The 16,024-nt window shown below is 41.7% G+C and overlaps 1 protein-coding gene across 1 annotated transcript in view; it reads right to left on the reverse strand.

The window, feature by feature from the left end:
* LOC107119840 (cytosolic phospholipase A2 epsilon-like) overlaps window positions 1-16,024 on the reverse strand; it is a 62,149-nt gene that overhangs the window by 21,069 nt on the left and 25,056 nt on the right. Inside the window, exons 5-9 of the mRNA XM_015422454.1 lie at window positions 11,600-11,642; window positions 7,482-7,554; window positions 4,447-4,616; window positions 4,233-4,328; window positions 1,937-1,974 (exon numbers count right to left, since the gene is read on the reverse strand). Of these exons, the coding sequence (XP_015277940.1) occupies window positions 1,937-1,974; window positions 4,233-4,328; window positions 4,447-4,616; window positions 7,482-7,554; window positions 11,600-11,642 (420 nt within the window). The remainder of the gene's footprint in view (window positions 1-1,936; window positions 1,975-4,232; window positions 4,329-4,446; window positions 4,617-7,481; window positions 7,555-11,599; window positions 11,643-16,024) is intronic.

Genomic DNA, 16,024 nt, shown 5'->3' on the forward strand with positions numbered 1-16,024 from the left:
CCTACTTTTGTTGTTCACCTCTCTGGGCTGGGGTGTGTTTTCCGGGCCAGGGCTCTCTGTGCCACCCAGCCTTTCTGCTAGTGGGGCGTTGTGACTGCTGTGGGTTCTTGTAAAGAGGGCATTTCATTCCCCCCTCTAGTCTGTCGTTCTGGGGCAAAAGAAAACAACTTCGCACCATCCTCTATATGACAACCCTTCAAGTACTTGTAGATAGTTATCATATCACCTCTCAGTCATTTCCTCTCCAGGCTAAACATACCCAGCTCCTTCAACCTTTCCTCATAGGACTTGGTCTCCAGACCCCTCTCTTGTCTATATCTTTCTTAAATTGTGGCACCCAAAACTGAACACAATACTCTAGGTGAGGTCTAACCAAAGCAGAGTAAAGTGGTACCATCACTTTGCCTGACCTGGACACTGTAATTCTGTTGATACAGCCCAAAATCGCATTTGCCTTTTTAGCAGTCGCATCACACTGCTGACTCATGTTCAGTGTATGTTCTACTAAGACCCCTAGATCCTTTTCACACATACTACTGCCAAGACACATCTCCCCCAACCTATAATTATGCATTTGATATTTCCTACCTAAATGCAGAACTTTACATTTATCCCCACTGAAATATATTTTAGTCATTTTATTTGTTTTAGCCCAGTTTTCCAGCCTGTCAAGAACATCTTGTATCCTGACACTGTCTTCTACTGTATTTGCTACCCCTCCCAATTTAGTATCATCTGCAAATTTAATAAGCATTCCCTCTATTCCTTCATCCAAATCATTGATAAAGATGTTGAACAAAACAGGTCCCGGGACAGATCCTAGAGGCACTCCACTTGTAATTTATCTCCAAGAGGATGAGGAACCACTCATAAGCACTCTTTGGGTGTGATCTGTAAACCAGTTACAGATGCACCTAACAGTCATAGGATCCAAACCACATTTTACCAATTTGTTGACAAGAATATTATGTGGAACCTCATCAAAAGCCTTACTGAAATCAAGATAAACTATATCTACAGCATTCCCCTGATCCAAAAAGGTAGTAACTTTCTCAAAAAAAGAGATAAGGCTAGTTTGACATGACTTGTTTTTGGGAAACCCATGCTGGCTCTTAGTAATCATAGCCATTCTTTCTATATGCTCAAGGACTGATTATTTGTTCTAAAATTTCCCAGGTATAGAAGTCAAGCTGATGGGTCTGTAGTTACCTGGATCCTCCCTTTTCCCCTTCTTGAAGATGGGGACAGCATTTGCCCACCTCCAGTCTTCTAGCACTTCACCTATTCTCCAAGAATTCTCAAAAATAATAGAGGCTCAGAAATTACATCCATGGGTTCTTTTAGTATCCCTGGATGCAGTTCATCTGGCCGGGAGGACTTAGAGTGGTGTATTCCCACAGAGTGGTGGCTGCCTCCTTGGTGGTGTTCTTTGCCACCACAGGCCTCCCCAGCTGGCGCTGCTTGCTGCCATCATTGGCTTTGACAAGGCATCTGGCAGTGTTCTTCCCTGCAACCTTTGGGAAGTCCCAAGTTCCAGCTAGACTCCCAATCACTGGCTGCTGTTGTGGTGCTCCTTCCAGCCCCAGGTAAGAGGCCAGCAGTCCCAGTGGCAGGTCTGGGTTCCCCAGCTCTGGGGAGGGCCCAGCTGCAGGTGCAGGAAAGAGGGTGAAGTCCAGGCCTGCTGTCGGCCTTAGACATAAAAAATGTGTATAGAGTACACTTGATTTTTCTTTATATGTGTATCAAGTAATAATTATGTTATGTTCCATGCATGTAAAATGGAACATGTGATTTAAACCTCGCATTTATCCAGGCACTGGTCTCTAGTTTCATTTGTAAAGTGAACACATGTTGGCTCTTTACAAACAGATGTATGCACATATATGCATGTCCATTTACTATAACATGTGAACAGGACTAAAACATTCTGTCTTACCATTGCTTTGCTTTGAAGTGTAAATCAAATTCCGTGTCCTGAAAATCAAAAAGTACACATCACAAATTCTGACATGTTATCAGAGCCTTCCTAATCTTCTTCCACGAGTCATACCCCCAGTTCTCTGATAGATTTTCTGTTTTTCACTATGACTGTAGCTGCTCTTGCTCCCTCAACTGGTTCCTTCTTGCCTGAAACTGCCTCCTAGAACACCTTCATGATGCCATGCCTCTCAGTATTCTATTATACTATTCTGAAAAAGAAATACTGAAATAGTTTGACATATTTATTGTTTTACAACTGTTTACCTTATAACCATAATTTGTTATTTAGTGTCACTTTGCATATCTTGATCATCATCATGCTGCATGTTAATTTGCTGTTCATTCTCTGGCTATAAGTTTGACCTTGCCCGCCATTCTAACATATTTAATAAAGTGTGCGTGCACACAAAAGCTCATACCTTGAATAAAAATTTGTTTGTCTTAAAGGTGCCATTGGACTCTAAATTTGTTGTACTGCTTCAGACAAACACGCCTGACCAGCTCCACTCAAGCTAAACCTTAAGGTGTAACTGGAATGAATATGTATTCTTCCCTTTTCCTCCCCTTTGCTTTCCTGCCTCCCCTTTTTGGTGTGCTTATGTCAATTTTAGATTGTAAACTTACTCCGGCAGGGACTTGTCTTCTTGCACTCTGGGCCATAAATGAAAGCAGAGCTTGTTTTAACTATGATTAGTTTGTGAAACTAGATTTCATTTCACAGGCAACTGCTCAAATTCTGGTTTTCCTCAACAAAAAATATTTGCTCTCTTCTCTGTTGCTCAGGAGGGCATTGCCAGAGAACATGATTAAAGCAGGGTGTTTGCATTCAGACACCATGTAAAAGCATACTTAAGACTAACTGTAGTTAATAAATGAACTTCAGATCCTGGCTTCAGATCTTTGTGTAAAGAATCCCAACTAACCAAAGTGGAATGCAGTGTCTGCATTCAGACAATCAGTAAGTTACTATAACAAATTAAACCATGGTGTCATGCGATGACTGAAGTCAGCCAATAAATCAGAAAGTGTAGACTGAATATTGACAGTCTCCAGTCTCTGGCATTCAGAACAACCAACATAATTCTTGTTCCAAGTTTGTAGTCTGGCATCCTAGTAATCTTACTGGTTCATGGGCTGACCCAAAGAGCCTGCCAGTTAAGATCTTCCTTACAACCCCAGCTGTTGGTGCATACACCTACAAAGATAGGTGGGTAGAAACAGGATATTTGGAATTCACTCCCCTTAAAGCTCACCTGGTGCCTGCCTTACTGTTGCCTAGGTGACAGGCCAAAGCATTTCTTTTTACAAATGGATTTTATCTTTTTAAGTTGTTGCACGGTTTTCTACGAGCCTGAGGACTGTTTTATGGATATCGTTTAGGCTGCTCAATGATTATTTTATGCTGCTTTATGAAAATTGATAGTTTTAAATTTTGATAATTTGTAGTGCTGGATTTATGGTACTTTTGGTATTTTTGGTCACATTATGAGGAGACAAGTGTCACTGAAAAAAACAATAATGCTAGGGAAAGTTGAAGGCAAAGGAAAAGAGGAAAACCCAACATGAGATGGATTGATTCAGTCAAGGAAGCCATGACCCTCAGTTTACAAGACCCAAGAATGGCTGCTAATGATAGGACATTTTGGGGAACATTAATTCATAGGGTTGCCATAAGTCAGAAGCAACTTGATGGCACATAACATACACATTTATGGCATTGTTTTTACTTTTGAGCTGCCTCAAGAAGGTCTCTGGAGAGGAGGCATATAAAATTCCTAAATTAAAAAGAACACCAAATAAATAATATATAATAACACAGCCTGGGGTGTCATTTAGAAAAGCTAGAATTGGGTCATATTCTATGTGTTTCAGACTATATGCAATTATTCTTTTGGAACATTGATATTTCTTGTCAACTCATTCATTTCCCACACTGAATTTTTATATGGGGGACCCTATTTTGGAGGAAAGACTGCAATTAAATATTTAAATAACTTAAATGAATAAATTCAGATATGCATCTATCTGCAGTGATTAGGAACAGTGCAGGAAAAAAAATGTACCATACATTTCTGCTACAGTTGCTAAATGTAAGGCAACAGATGCTGTATTACAGGATAATATCTTAACTTGCCGTGAGTCAGTGACTGGAGAAAGGTGGGCTAACAGTGTCCAAAATAAGTACAGTGTATATAGGAGACAGTTTATGATGCTTGGCTTTCCCCCTTGCCTGAAAGTTTGACATTACTTACATCATTTATTACATCCTGATCAAAGGGAAATGAATTTAAAGGAAAGGTCAGATTTCTGTTCCTCTGCACATTTGATCCACATGACATGCAAGCACCCTGAAATAAGCAAGATTTTTTAAAATTAAAAAAGAAATCTTTTTAAAATGACTCTAGTAATTAGAGACATGATAATTGTAATTCATCCACAATGCTGCCATGCTCATTTATAACATACAAAGCAAGGAAGTGGCCTCTTCTTGGGGAGCAGAACCTCCAGCTCTGCTTGCTTGAATTTGGCATAGTGGAAGATGGTGGGATCTGTGCAGTGAGAGCAGGATTTACAGCACAAGGAAAGGTTTTGGGTTTCTTCAAAGGATCCTTTCAATGTACACTTGACAACTTGTTCTAAAGAAAGAGAGCAAGTACCAAAAAAGAAGAAGATTATATTAGCAACACCAAATCTCTCCCAAACCTGTTATAAATAAAATCAGCATTCCTTCGATTGGAACCAGTATATGTAGATTCAGACATACGTTGTTTTTCAAATTCATTGCTTTGAGTCTTGATGGAGAAAATGGTCTAGAGATTTATGAATAAACCAGTTCCAGTCCTAAATAAGGAAATGAATTTTCCCCCCGCTAATTATGATTACATTTTTAGCACAAACATTTTCAAAGGAGGCTAGAGTGACATATATGTTTCTCCCCTCATCCCCTTTTATTCTTATAATAACTTTGTCAGACCTTGTTAGGCTGAGACAGAATTAGCACCTGGACCTGTTGGGGGAACCCAGTACGTATCCCAGGGAATACATGAATTTTCCCGAAAGCACCTCAGGACTGTTTCAGATTGGGAAAATGGTGCAGGGAGGAAGGCTTATTGATGTCCACCACAGTTCTGATCCCAATTGGAGAGCACTCATGTAGAAACTCAGGAGAATCCACAGTTCACACATGGTTGCCAGACACAGGGTGTGGACCCAGGCCAAACTTTTGTACTCCATGATGTGTACATTTGAATCTCATAGCTGAGTAGGGATTTGACTCTTGAGTGTCCCAGGATGTGGTCAGACATGCTTTTAGATGCAACTCAGCTGCAAATGCCTGATGGAACTAAAGGGCACAATCAGACAGCAACATCTGGGAAAGGTCCTGCAGTTGCTGGCAACCTGTGCTGCTCTGCCATAGAAGCAGACTTAAAAGACACTGGGGAAAGTCCAGTTCTAGCTGGTTCTGATGGGCCACAGATCGACTTTCCACTGTCTGATCACGCAAGCACACACAAGCTGTTGGGATGGGCTGCCCACTCCATTCCAACTTGGTGCCATTTTTTGCTAGCTTAGCAGTGTGCACTTAACTGCATAAGCAATCCATAGTCACAGACCGCCACGGTGGTTCGATTCCTTGTTTATGTGCATGTGAGGGGAAAGGCAAAAAAACCCACCACTCACCGAATGTGCTGTCTGATCGGGCAGTGAGGAGTTAAGCCTGCAGCACCAAGGGACGTGTGATTGCGCAACTCTGTTTCAATTTCCAAACAGGATTTGGAGTGGGGTCCTCTATCAATAGCTTGTTAAGGGACTTTCCCCCCACATATTTCATTTCCTTGGGAAGGAAAGGGATAATTAGGGCTGGTCTATGGACTACTTAGGCCATAACTAGTTTGGCAGGATGAGAGAAGGTTGCTCATGATAGGTAGGGTAAATTGGCGAGCACCATAAGTCAACAGGCCTGATGAAAGTGGCCCTGATTGGGCAGAAAGGCAGGGTCCAAATTTTGTAGATAAACAAAAATAGTGATGAAAGCTTCTGTGGTATTAACAGTGTTACCAACTCCAGGTTGGGAAATTCCTGGAGATTTAGGGAGGGTAGCATTTGGGGAAGGGAGAGGCATAATGTTATAGAGTCCACCCTCCAAAGCAGCTGTATTCTTCAGGGGAACTGATATCTGTCATCTATCAGTTGTAATTCCCAGAGATCTTCAGGCAACCCCTGGGGGTTGGCAACCCTATTATTAATTATTAGTGGTGGACATGGATCAGGGACTATCCACACCAGACTTCAAGCTTCCTGGATGACTTTGGATCAGTGAATTTTACAGAGTGGTTATGAGGATGAACATGAGAGGGCATGTACTCCTACTGGGGCTCTTTGGAGGAAAAGTATATAATAATTAATAACTATACTAACGAACTACTGTCTTGATGTATCTTTAGGAAATTACATCATAGATATGGATAAATGGGAGGAAACATGGAAAGTGGTTAATCATATGAGAGCGATAAGCTATAAAGAATATATATATAAAGTTACGCATCGTTAGTATTGGTTGCCAGATAGGATAGCGAAATGCACCCCATCGGTAAATAAGGATTGTTGGAAATGTAAAACAAATGTTGGAACATTCTTTCATATGTGGTGGCGGTGTAGTAGGATACAAGAATACTGGAAAATGGTGCAGAAGATAATAGTCGAAAGAATGAATAGAAATATAGAATTGACACCTGAAATAGCGCTATTAAATATTTTACCGGAAGGTTATAAATTAAATGACAAATATCTGATAATTCATATTCTAACCTCTGCCAGGATAATGTTAGCCAAATACTGGAAACAAAATGTACTGCCCACTAAAAATGAGGTAGCTAACAAAATATTAGAGGTAGCAGAAATGGAGAAACTAAGCTTGACTACAAGGAAAAGATGATACTGGTTTTTTTTGGGAAAGATGGGCCAGTGTGTATAAATGGATGAATATGAAAAAGGTAGACACAAATATGTAAAAGTTGTAAATAATTGGAATGATATTTTTATGTTTAAAACTGATAAATAAACTTGGGGAGGAAGGAAATTACAGTTATAAAGAATAGTTGTAGTCTGGCCCATTTATTAACTGGGTACGATGTAACCATAATGTTCTCACAATATGCAAGGTAATTAAGCTCAAAGGGTTAAGCATCACTGAATACCAAATAACCCCTTAATAATCAGCAGCATAAAAATAAATGTGCAAAAAAATCCAAACAAAAAACAACACCATAACTCAAATACTAATGCATAAACTTGATCCAAGTCTTTTACTCTGGCCAATTGATTGGACTTTAAATTTCAGAGTAAAAAAATATTATCTAACTGATAAATTACATAAACAAATGTCCAAGTATGGATTCTGGTATTTGTGAATAATCCAGCCTGGATTTGCTCTTGAGTGCATTGTTAAAGAACCTATAATCCAGATTTGGAAGAAGCGTTTAATGAAGTAGTAATCTCACGTTTAGAAAGCTTTTTCTTCTTCTTCCTTTTCCTTTGGTCCACCTGAATCTCCAAGCAGCAAAGTTCACGACACTGTAAGAGAAAATAAATCACAAAATAGTCCAAAAAGCACTGGTTTTAGTTTTAAATCTCACCATTTATTCTGAGAAGAATGTGCAAACAACCAGCATATTCTCTAATTTTGTAATTCAGTTTTATTTTATTGTTAACTCTATGTATTGTACCATCCTTTATTGCACTTTTATAATTCTGTAATCCACTTTGAGAAAGGCAGACTATAAGTAACTAATTGTAGAGGTATTGCAGAAGACCATTGTTAATCTTAGGAGACAGTGGTGACCACAAGTGTCTCTTTCTGTGTTTAGATGACAGCACCAGGCTGGAAGGTGTTAATGGTGATGGGTTTTTTGTTTTAAGTAATTGCACCTGGTGTTGGAATGGGGGAGATGTTCTCTCACCCTTAGGATGAGTCCCAACTGGATTGAATTGTATCACATACACACTATAATTTAGGAGGGGTTATTTTTCTTTGGAAGAAGAAGGAAAAACTGGGGGGAAGAAAACCTCAGCTCAGATCAGGCTGGTGCTGAGCAACCTTCAGAAGATGTACCTGAGTCAACCGGCTGCTGATATTTTCAGGGCTGAAAGGGATGTGGGTATCCTTCTGCTATTCTCTGTTTTATATTTGTAATTTGTATAAAATAAAGCTACTTCTCCTTCCACCACAACTTTAGTCATTATTTCTTGAAATCCTTAAAAGAACCATTTGCCAAAATGGGCAACACACTAACTAAATCAGAGGTCCCCAACCTTTTTGTGCCTGCAGACTCTTTTGCAATTCTGACACAGGATGGTGGGCACAGGCACAAAAGGGATGCCACAAAATGGGTGCCTTATCTTACCTTATTTCACATTGAATATCCTTGTGTTGTGGTGGCAGCTGCTGCAAAAGCGATGTTTTTAAAAACTTGTATTGTTAATCAAACCTCCAATGGCCAATTAGCAGCCCTGTTGGGCAACACCTCCTCCTAGCCCTGCCCGCTTTCCAAAAACACTTGGCAGGCACCAGGAAAAGCCTCTGCAGGCCCCATGGTGCCCATGGACAGTCCTTACCTAACTAAATACTTTCATGATTGCTATTATCTATTTTGTGAGGTAAATATTTATTATTAGTCCCAGTTTTCCCCAGATCAGATTCTTCTGGTGTAGCATGCATGAGTGGGAATCAGGAGAGAAGGGGTGATGCAGCCCCAGGGTCTACAGATCTGTGTGATGCTTTCAGGGCAGCCATCCTAACAATTTCTCCCTTCACACTACCTGAATGGGCAAATCATTAATCAAATGACTCATAAAAAATAGAATTGTTAAGCACATGGGGGGAAAAGACTGCTGTGGGAAAATCAGCATGGCTTTTGCAAAGGGAAGTCCTGCCTCACCAACACTTTGGAGCTCTTTGAGAAAGTGAACAAGCATGTAGACAATGGTGACCCAGTAGACATTCTGTACTTGGCCTTTCAAAAGGCTTTTGACAAGGTACCTCACCAGAGACTCCTGAGTACGGATGTGCATACCATTCGGACAAACTGAAAAACAAAACGAATCACGCCTATTCGGCATTATTTGGGCCTGCCGAAAGCCAAATCAGATTCTCTAATCTGATTCGGCTGGCTGAACAGGGATTCCCCGAATCCCTTTGCTGAGCAAGGAAGGGAAAGTATTTAAACTTAAAACACTTTCCCTTGCTTCTGGGGCTGGTGCCACCTCAGTGGAGTGATTCCCCAGCCAAGGGAAGGAATTTAAACTTTAAATACCTTCCCTTGCTGGGGAGTTGTACCGCGAAGGCCGGCAGGCCAGGGAAGGCTGGGGAGGCTGGCTCCAGGCCTTCCTCAGTTTGCACACTTTGGCGGGCAGGCCAGGGAAGGCAGGGGGGCTAGCTCAGGGTGCAGCTGGCTCCAATCACTGAAGGGAAGACAAATTGCCTTCCCTTCAGTGAAGGGAGTGTGCCGCCTCTGCGGTGTGACTCCAGAGAGCTTTAAAGTTTAAATGCCCCTGGAGTCATGCTGCAGAAGCAGCACGCACCACAGAGGCATGCATACAGAGGCAGCACTGCCCCCTGAGCTAGCCCCCGCCTTCCCTGGCCGATCCACCAAAGTGTGCAAGCCAGGGAAGGCCTGGAGGCAGCCCCCCAGCCTTCCCCGGCTGGCCCACCAAGGCAGGCATGTTGGAGAAGGCCCTAGAAGGAGCAGGGAGGCATTTAAATGCCTCCCCGCTCCTTCCAAGGCCTTCCCTGGCTCGCCTGCCTTGGCAGGTGGGCCGGGGAAGGCACAGAGAGGCATTTAAATACCTCCCTGCTCCTTCTAGGGCCTTCCCCAACTTGCCTGCCTCAGCAGGTGGGCCAGGGAAGGCAGGGGGGGCTAGCTTGGGGGGCAGCCAGCTCCCATCACTGAAGGGAAGGCAAAATTTTTTCACTTCAATGAATGGAGTGTGCCGCCTCTGCTGTGCGACTTCAGGGGGATTTAAACTTCATTGAAGGGAAGGCAATTTGTCTTCCCTTCAGTGATGGGAAACCCCCCTTTCAAAGGGGGGATTATTATACCCTATGGGGACAGTTCCCATAAGGTATAATTGAGCTGAATTATTCAGCTAGTTCAATAATTCCCAAACCCCAGTATCATACCTATATTGGGATTCGGGAATATCAGCAAATACCAAATTTTTTCAGGTTTGGTAGATCCAAACCCGAAAAATTCAATTTTTTTGTGCGTGCACACCACTACGTCTAAGTAAATTTAGCAGTCATGGGATAAGAGGACAGGTTCTCTTATGGATTAAAAACTGTCTAAATGACAGGAAACAAAGAGTTGGAATCAATGGACAGTGCTCCTAATGGAGGGAAGTAAGCAGTGGAGTCCTGCAAGGATTGGTATTGAGGCCAATGCTATTTAATTTATTCAACAGCGATCTGGAACTAGGGGTGAGTAGTGTAGTGGTCAAGTTTGCAGATGACACAAAATTATTTAGGATGGTGAAAACCAAGGATGACTGTTAAGAGCTCCAAGAAGACCTCCACAAACTGGGTGAGTGTGCGACAATGTGGCAAATGGTGTTAAGTGCTGGGAAGTGAAAGGTGATGCACACTGGGGCAAAAACAAATCCCACCTTCAAGTATAGGTGAATGAGATCTGAACTTGCTGAGACTGAGAGGGGAAAAGATCTTTGGGTTGTAATGGATAGCTCAATGAAAGTGTCAACCCCTAGGGATTATTAGAAAAGGGATTGAGAATGTACCTGTATAGATATATGGTATGGCCTCATTTGGAATACTCTGTACAGATCTGGTCACGGTATCTCCAAAAGTATACTGCAGAGCTGGAAAAATTACAGAGGAGGGCAACCAGGATGATTAGGGGGTTGGGGCATGTTTCCTAAGAGGAAAGTCTGAAAAGTCTGGGACTTTTCAGTTTAGAAAAGAGATGACTAAGAGGAGACATGATAGAGATTTATAAAATTATGCATGGGGTGGAGAGAGTCGACAGATAGAAATCTCTCTCTCTCTCCTAAAATACTGGAACTCGAGTGCATCCAATGAAGCTGATGGGCAGTAGATTCAGGACAGATAAAAGGAAACACTACTTTTCACAGAGAGTGATTAAAATGTGGAATTTGATGCCAGAGGATGTAGTGATGGCCACAGGAATAAACAGCTTTAAAATTTGATAGATTCATGGAGGATAAGTTTACCAGTGGCTGCTAGCCATGGTGACTGAGGGGAACTTCCACATTCAGGCACTAAACCTGTGAATCCCAGAACCAGGAGGCACCATCAGGGGAAGGCCTTGGCCTGTATGCACTGTTATTGGCCATCCAGAGGAACTGGTTGGCTACTGTGTGAGACAGGATGCTGAACTAGATGGTTCTATTGGTCTGATTGAGTAGAGCTCTCCTTATATTCTTATGTTCTTATCATGGTAATTCCAAACTGTTGTCCTTCTCTTCTCTCTCAGCCTCTTATACAGTCATGATACAAGGCAGCTTAAAGATTCTCCTGGGACCAGTAGTGTCATATATATGTCTAATTGTACCATAGGAGAAAAATAAATTTAAAAATGAAGGTTACCACTATTGCTCCATTTGTTGTGATCATTTCGGGAGGATCCATTCTAGGAAACATGGGGGAAAAAAGATGTTACCGCTTGAATAATCTACCATTAAAAAAATCAATAAGAGCCACAGTTAAATCTATTAACTTTTTTTTTTTTTGCTGCTGCTGCTGCTGCTGGACATTGCCATTGGTGATTGAGACCCCATGTCTTGGTGGTAAGTAAAGCCAGACATAAAATAAGTTATTGTGAAACACACAATGGCTGAAAAGGTTCAAGGAGTTCTTGAACAGACCCACTTCCTATAGAAAGGAGGGAAGCTATACTGATTGGAACCTGGCATAAGATACAATGTCAAGAACGTGTGAAGGCATTTAGGCAGCAATTAACCTGCAAGATCTTTTAGATCCTGCATTACACCCTTCTAAGCTCATTGACTTCAATGGTCTTTGCAGTGCACAACTGTGTAGGAGTGTAGTGAGAGTAATATGACTTGGATGTTTGGCTCTGGGTATGGACAGTGAACCTATTCATTATGATTACAAGATTTCCCAAGACTAATCCAGTTAGTGTTCTCATTGTTGGTATCATCTCCTACAAATTGTCTGCCTCCCTGGTCAACACAATGGTTCTCTCCTTTCTCAGATCTGCTGCCACCACCATGCTCCTTTGAATGACTGAGATGACACAGCCATTTGTCTCTTCTTGCAAAATTCCCATGAGAAGGAAATTCAGATCCCTGAAGCAGTGTGAAGAGGTGGCCCAACCCTAACTTTTGACTGGGACTGGCAACTGCATAATTCATTTTGCTAATACCTAGAAAATTATTTCAGAATTTCATTGCTAAATAATTTGTCTTTGGTTGTTTTGTATATAAAGTAAATAACCTGAGGAAATATTTGTTTCATTATACAAAGGTCACACCATTATATTTGGTAAAAAAAAAAATTACTTTCTGATGCAGGAGTCCAATGCTAGGTTTCTCCAGTGATCATAATGCTTTTGTGGGAGACTACCACACTGTGCCAGCATGTGAAACTCTTGCAAACCAGATCGTTCTTGTGTCTGCTGTATACCTGCTGATCTCTGCTAGTTGTAATGGATCTGCTTATGAAGCATCTACTATCATGCAAAACCAGCAATAAGGATAGGCACGAACTGGATCACAAACTAAAGTTCATGATGAACTTTGGCTGGTTCGTGGTTTGCAAAATGAAGTTCATGGCAGCTCAACCAGCATGAAATTTCCGATTTGAAGCAAGCACATGTTTTGCTGCTGCTAAAAGGGTGGAAATGAGGTCTTTAGTATTTTGAGGAATCCTGATTCTTGGCCTTAAGTTCAAAAGAATTAAGGTTGGGTAAATTAATTTGTGATATGATTTCACTTTAAAATCAATTAATCTTACTACACGACCACCAACAATGGTAAAAAGAGCCTTTTGCCCCACATTGTTTCCAGCATGATGATAAAATGTGTGGATTAATATATGAGTTTTGATAAGGTGAGATGCCAATGAAACAAATTTTTAATTGCCTGTTGTTGAATAGGTAAGGAACGTGAGGTATAACATACTCTCCCCTTGATGCATCAGTGGGACCTCAGACTGGATTGCACAGCAAGATAGATAGGTTACCTCTACTAGTATTATGACCAAATGGTCATCATGGCTTTTCCTGACCCAGAAGGCTTTTCCTGACCCAGAAGGAACTTTACAGAAAGTACCCTTAATTGATTCACACACCTTATATCTTTACAATTAAGTAGCTGAAGGATCTTTAAAACTGTCTTGAACTCCACTTATTTTTATTTTTAATTATTTGAATGATAAACTCAGAACTGGCAGATAACTTGTAATGGAAATCCTTGATTCACCATAAACTTAATTATCATTTTGTAATTGTTTTTCATTCATACTTTACTAAGAACTGCATTGCATTTTATTGTAATATTCAATAAACAGTTTAATATTTTTAAAAATCAGCATGAAATTTTCATGAACTTTCAAGCTGTTCATGGAGTTTTGTGGCAGTTCATGAATGGATACTTTTCCAGACAGTCTCTCCTCAATCAAAATGTTTACCAAACTTCAAAGGGGGGTGCAGAATTCTCTAGCCTTGGAAACACTCTGGTCAGTTTCAAACTAGTAATTGTCAGTTTCAAGAGAGAATCTCCCCCCCTTTGCCTGCCTTCCTGTGTTCCCTTCTCATTTTTTTGCACAGAGCTTGCAAAATCCCCCCTTGCTTGTATTTGTTGTAACTCTGTGCTTTGAGAGCAGTCCTTTTAAGCCTGCAATGCCAGTGGCAAAGAGTTCTGCTGAGCATTCTGCACATTGTACCTGCAGGGATTGTCTGGTTTGACATTAGTCCTCTTTTTGCTTCCATTGCCACAGTGGAACAAGCTTCTGCTGGGCTTGCAATGCCTCCCCCCACTTGGAATGTGATTCTTTGTTCACATCAGTGCTGTTGAGCTGGCATTGCCACAGTAGCATTGGGTTCTGCTGGGCACTCGTACATTCTAGTGGTTCTGCTAGGCTTGCACCCTGCTTGCTTGGGAAGCTTGCTTGGGATTCTGTGCTTCACATCAGTTCTGTTGAGCTGGCATTGCTGCAATGGCACTGGATTCTGCTGAGCACTTTTTGAGTGCACTAGAAGGAATGCCAAATGACTTAGAATAATAGAATCACAGAGTTAGAAGGGGCATATAGGCCATCTAGTCTAACCCCCTGCTAAATGCAGGATCAGCCTAGAGCATCCCTGACAAGTGCTTGTCCAGCTGCTGCTTAAGGACTGTCATTGGGGGGAGCTCACACCTCCCTAGGCAGCTGATATTCCATTGTTGAACAACTCCAACTGTAAAATAGTTTTTCCTAATATCCAGCCAGTACCATCCTGCCCTTAATTTAAAACCCATGATTGCGAGTCCTATCCTCTGCTGCCAACAAGAACAGCTCCCTGCCCTCCTCTAAGTGACAGTCCTTCAAATACTTCAAGAGAGCAATCATGTCCTCTGTCAACCTCCTCTTCCCCAGACTTGCATGGGCTCTATGGAAATACATTACAGCACAAAATACTTGCAATGAAAATGTGGAGTGGCATGTCTCTGGGCCCAGATAAACTGCTGTAGGACTGGAGTAACAGGCCCCAGAGTGGAATGACAGCCCCTGGGAGTGGAAGAAGTGTTCTGGGAGTGGAATGACAGCCCTGAGAGAGGAATGATGGCCCCTGAGAGTAGCAGAAGTGTTCAGGGGTGAAAATGATAGCCCCCAGAATAGAATGGGGGCCCCTGATAGTAGGAGAAGACTACTGGCACTGGAATGACAGGTCACAGAGTGGAATGATGGCCCCTGGGAGTAGCAGAAGTGTTCTGGAGCTGAAACAACAGCCCCCTGAGTGGAATGACAGCTCCTGGAACTAGGAGAAATATTCTGGGACTGGAATGACAGCCTCCAGACTGGATCCTTTGTGACTGATTAAAATGATGTCTGTAAGTGTTACTACTGAGATCGGGTCCCACTATAGCCTTTTGGCTTTGAAAAATAATTATTCAAAATGCGGCAGCTTGCATCTGGACTATGCCCGTTTATGGCTTATGGAATTTCAAGATTATTTGAATCCTCCTGGAACTATAAGAGTCCACTCCATGATGAATGTTATGTTTTATGTATTTTTATTGTGATATGTATCTTGTTTTATTGGTTTTTATGTAAGCTGCCCTGAGCCTGCTTCAACGAGGAGGGTGGGGTAAAAGTTGAAACAATAAATATATAAATAAATAAATGTCAAGTTGGACTATGAAATTATAATACAACAGGAATGAGACACATTGAAATTTTTGGGACTTTACTTCTCTGTACTATTGTGGCTTTATTTTTCTGCATTAGTGTTGTTCCTTGTAAAAATACTTAGGTTTCATCCAATTATACTGATAGTGAACTCGGCATTAAATATTATTTTTATATAATTATATGCATACTATAAATAAGGCCCGTTGTGGAAATAAATACAACGAGATCTAGAAAGAGGCTCTGGGAGAGTGCTCTGGCTTTGGGCAAACAGTGTCAATTTGCTGTGGCGACCTCAGCAGGGTATAATGACAGAGTCCACTGTTTTCTCCAGAGGGACTGATCTGTGCTACCTGAAGAGCAGTTGTAATTTTGAGTGATCTCTAGCCCTCACCTGGAGAGTGGCAGCAATTATTACCCAGGCTCCACCCCTCAAATCTCCAGGAATTTCCATACCTAAAGCTGGCAACTTTATCTCCTCCCCTCTCAGCAGCCTCTTTCTAGGCAAAATTCTGTATTTCTCATTAGCGGGGACCAAAGCAGCTTACCTCATTCTCTTTGGCTTTGCAATCTGTACAGCAACGCTGTAAGGTAGGTTAGGCAGAAAGTCTGTGGCTGGTCAGAAATCACCCAGGCAGCTTCCATAGGGATGCTCCTGCT

The sequence above is a fragment of the Gekko japonicus genome, unplaced genomic scaffold, assembly GCF_001447785.1.
Source record: "Gekko japonicus isolate JY-2015 unplaced genomic scaffold, Gekko_japonicus_V1.1 scaffold1214, whole genome shotgun sequence".
Taxonomy (NCBI): domain Eukaryota; kingdom Metazoa; phylum Chordata; class Lepidosauria; order Squamata; family Gekkonidae; genus Gekko; species Gekko japonicus.